General features: G+C 59.2%; 1 protein-coding gene across 1 annotated transcript in view; it reads left to right on the forward strand.

Annotated features, from left to right (window-relative positions):
• The first annotated feature begins 268 nt into the window (after window positions 1–268).
• The window catches only part of SUN2 (Sad1 and UNC84 domain containing 2), a 14,818-nt gene continuing 12,283 nt past the window's right edge, over window positions 269–2,803 (forward strand). The window contains exons 1-2 of the mRNA XM_015568752.1: window positions 269–400; window positions 2,596–2,754. Coding sequence (XP_015424238.1) covers window positions 2,633–2,754 — 122 coding nt within the window. The 5' untranslated portion in view covers window positions 269–400; window positions 2,596–2,632. The remainder of the gene's footprint in view (window positions 401–2,595; window positions 2,755–2,803) is intronic.

Below are 2,803 nucleotides of genomic sequence, written 5' to 3' on the forward strand. Positions count from 1 at the left end.
GAGGGCGGATGTCTCCAGGCGGGACTTCCCGGGGCAGAACCTCCGGGAGGAGGAGGGGGAGGACCCGGCTGCCTCCAGCCGGCCCAGGGCAGTGCCCATGTTCTCGTGCCAGTCGGGCAGCGTCCAGGGACAGGCAGTTCTCGGCCTCCGCCTTTCCCAACTCGGAATAGGAGCAGCCCATTTGGCCGAGTTCTAAAAAGAGCCCAGACGACAAGTAGGGGGCGGGAGTGCGACCTGGAGCAGAGAAGCCGGGGAGGCGTGTAAACATCCCTACGGTTCAGGGAGTGGGGGGTGCGGCACCTGGAGCGGTCCAGGCCGCGGGGAGTGCCCCGCGTGGAAATGGCCCGCGGGAGAGATCCGAGATCTGCATCAAGTCTGAACACGGGGCAGATCCTGCCCTGTAAGTTAGTGACGGGCATGGAGGAAGGTGGCTCTGAGAGAAGGATGTTGCTCAGCGCTGAAGCGGGGAGGGCGTTTTAGCTGCGGTTTCTTCCCTGGCCCGGTGTGTTGGGGGCGTTGTCTACTCTCATATGCAAAAGACGGGAGCGTCCGGAGGCTCATCTCCGGTTTTGTTTCGGAGGAGGAGCCTTGACCTTCTTCCTCCGGTGAAAACTCAGTTGCACATATTTTTCCATTGATAGCATGCCACCGGGGCGCTCGGGAGGCTGCAGGCGCTGACAGTTTCAGCGCCCCCCCCCCCCAAGTCCATATGAATATGTATATTCTCGCCGCCCGGCCTCCAGTATTGTGTAAACACATTGCTTTGTTTCTACCCCAGAGCGGAGGCCTCCACTCAGTGGGGCGGGAGTTAAGAGGAGGGGCTGTGGGCAGCTGGAGCCTCAGGTGGGGAGGGCAGTAGGGGAGGGAGTTACCATATAAGGAGTGGAATAGAGACCAGAACCCAGGCCCACTTCCTGCTTCGGCTCCTACCGGCAGCCCTTTGCCAAGCCCGGCTAGAACCAGAGGGAGACGCCAGGTAGACGTCCCACCGAGAAGACGCCAGTGAGGCCAGGACGGGAGGCTGCTCGCTTTTCAGAAGAGGACTTTGCCGAATCCGCCAGCCGGGCCGACCAGACCTTCTGGCTTCTGTAGCCTGAGTCGGGATGTGTCAGAGAGAACTAGTCATTTAAACCGCAGCCAGGAGTCTTGGAAGGGAGAGCAGGTGTCGGGGACCAGGCCCTCTCGAGGGGCGAGGTCGCCGTGGCTGTAACGGCCGGCAGAGGCGGCGGTGGACGGTGACACTCCACGTTGTAATCGAGATTTTGATTTTGGGTTTCTGGAGCTTATTAGTCCTCGGGTGGCAGGGCCGCACGTGTTTTTTGTTTTTTAAAGAAGAGCTCACATTTGTTCTTGTTCTTGTTGTTAATCCTCACCTGAGGATATTTTTCCATTGATTTTTAGCGAGAGTGGAAGGGAGAGAGACAGACACATCAATTAGTTGCCTTCGAACACGCTCCATCCAGGGCCGGAGCCTGCAAACAAGGTACCTGCCCTTGACCGGAATTGAGCCCAGTACCCTTCAGTCTGCAGGCCCCGGCCCCCCATCCCGCAGGCCTACGCTCTTTCCACTGAGCCACGCCGGCCAGCGCAGAGCAGCACCTTTTGCCAGGCCTTTCACCCGGGCCTCCCTTGCGTCATCAGTCATGGAGCCTTGGTTCCCACACTGCTGCTCCACTGCCCGCTTTGTTAGTTTGTTAACAAATAGCTGTTGTGTAACAACTTTATCTACAGCCTGTTCGGAACATATTTGAGGCTACAGAGACACTAGTTGGGGCCGCACACCACACTCCTGAAACAACCTGAACGCTTCACGGTGGGGTGGAAAGAGCCAGCCCTGTCACCCGTCAGACCTGAGCTCAAAACCCGGCTCAGTCACTTAGGGGCTGGGTGGCTGTGGGCAAGTCACCCATCAGCTGTGTCCCTGTCTCCTCCGCTGTACGATGGCACTAATGATGTCTCCCTTGCTTGTAGGATCAGAAATGGATTTGTAGGAGCCAGGTACCTAGGAGGCATTTACTGAGTGTTTTATCATCACCATGACGACGAGATGTCCTGATGTGGCGGGACAGTAACTAGCCGAGGGGACCCAGCGTACAGCCCCTGTTAGAGCGCAGGGGGCTGGGGCGGGAACAGGTCTCTGGAGTCCGTTTGTCTGGGGCCCTGGCCCATGAGTAGAGCTACAGGAAAGAAAAGGAAAGCCTGTTCCCCCCAGAAACGGCGAGGATGGGAGTGGCCCCTGCTCTAGGGAGAGGCGTGCAGTGGAGAGGCCGGGCTGGGGGTCTGTGCGGGCAGCAGTGATCGAGACATTCATGTAGCATCGCCTGTGCCTCTCGTGTGCCACATGCCGAAGGCTGCGGAAGGACAGTTCTGGCTCTCACGGAGCTCAGTGACAGATAAACTGAAAATTAGCAAACCTGGTGGAAAGAGGCTGCCTGGGCACCGAGTGAGCCCATGGCAGGTGCGGGCTGCAGGGGGGTGGGGAGCGCTGTCTCCCACATCGCTGGCTGTTTTGAAGGCGAAAATGCTTTGTCTCTCCTCCGCCAGGTAGGGTCTAGCACAGCCCCAAGCCTCACCGGCCCTCCTTTCTCTCCCAAGACTCTCTTTAGGGGACGGGTCCCCATCCCACCTCATCATGTCTCGTCGAAGCCAGCGCCTCACCCGCTACTCCCAGGGGGACGATGACGGCGGCAGCAGCAGTGGCGGGAGCTCAGTGGCGGGGAGCCAGAGCACCCTGTTTAAGGACAGTCCTTTCCGGTAGGGGATTGCCACCCCTCACCCCCAACCCCTACCCCTAACCCCCCAC

The sequence above is a fragment of the Myotis davidii genome, unplaced genomic scaffold (genome assembly GCF_000327345.1).
Source record: "Myotis davidii unplaced genomic scaffold, ASM32734v1 scaffold2370, whole genome shotgun sequence".
Taxonomy (NCBI): Eukaryota; Metazoa; Chordata; class Mammalia; order Chiroptera; family Vespertilionidae; genus Myotis; species Myotis davidii.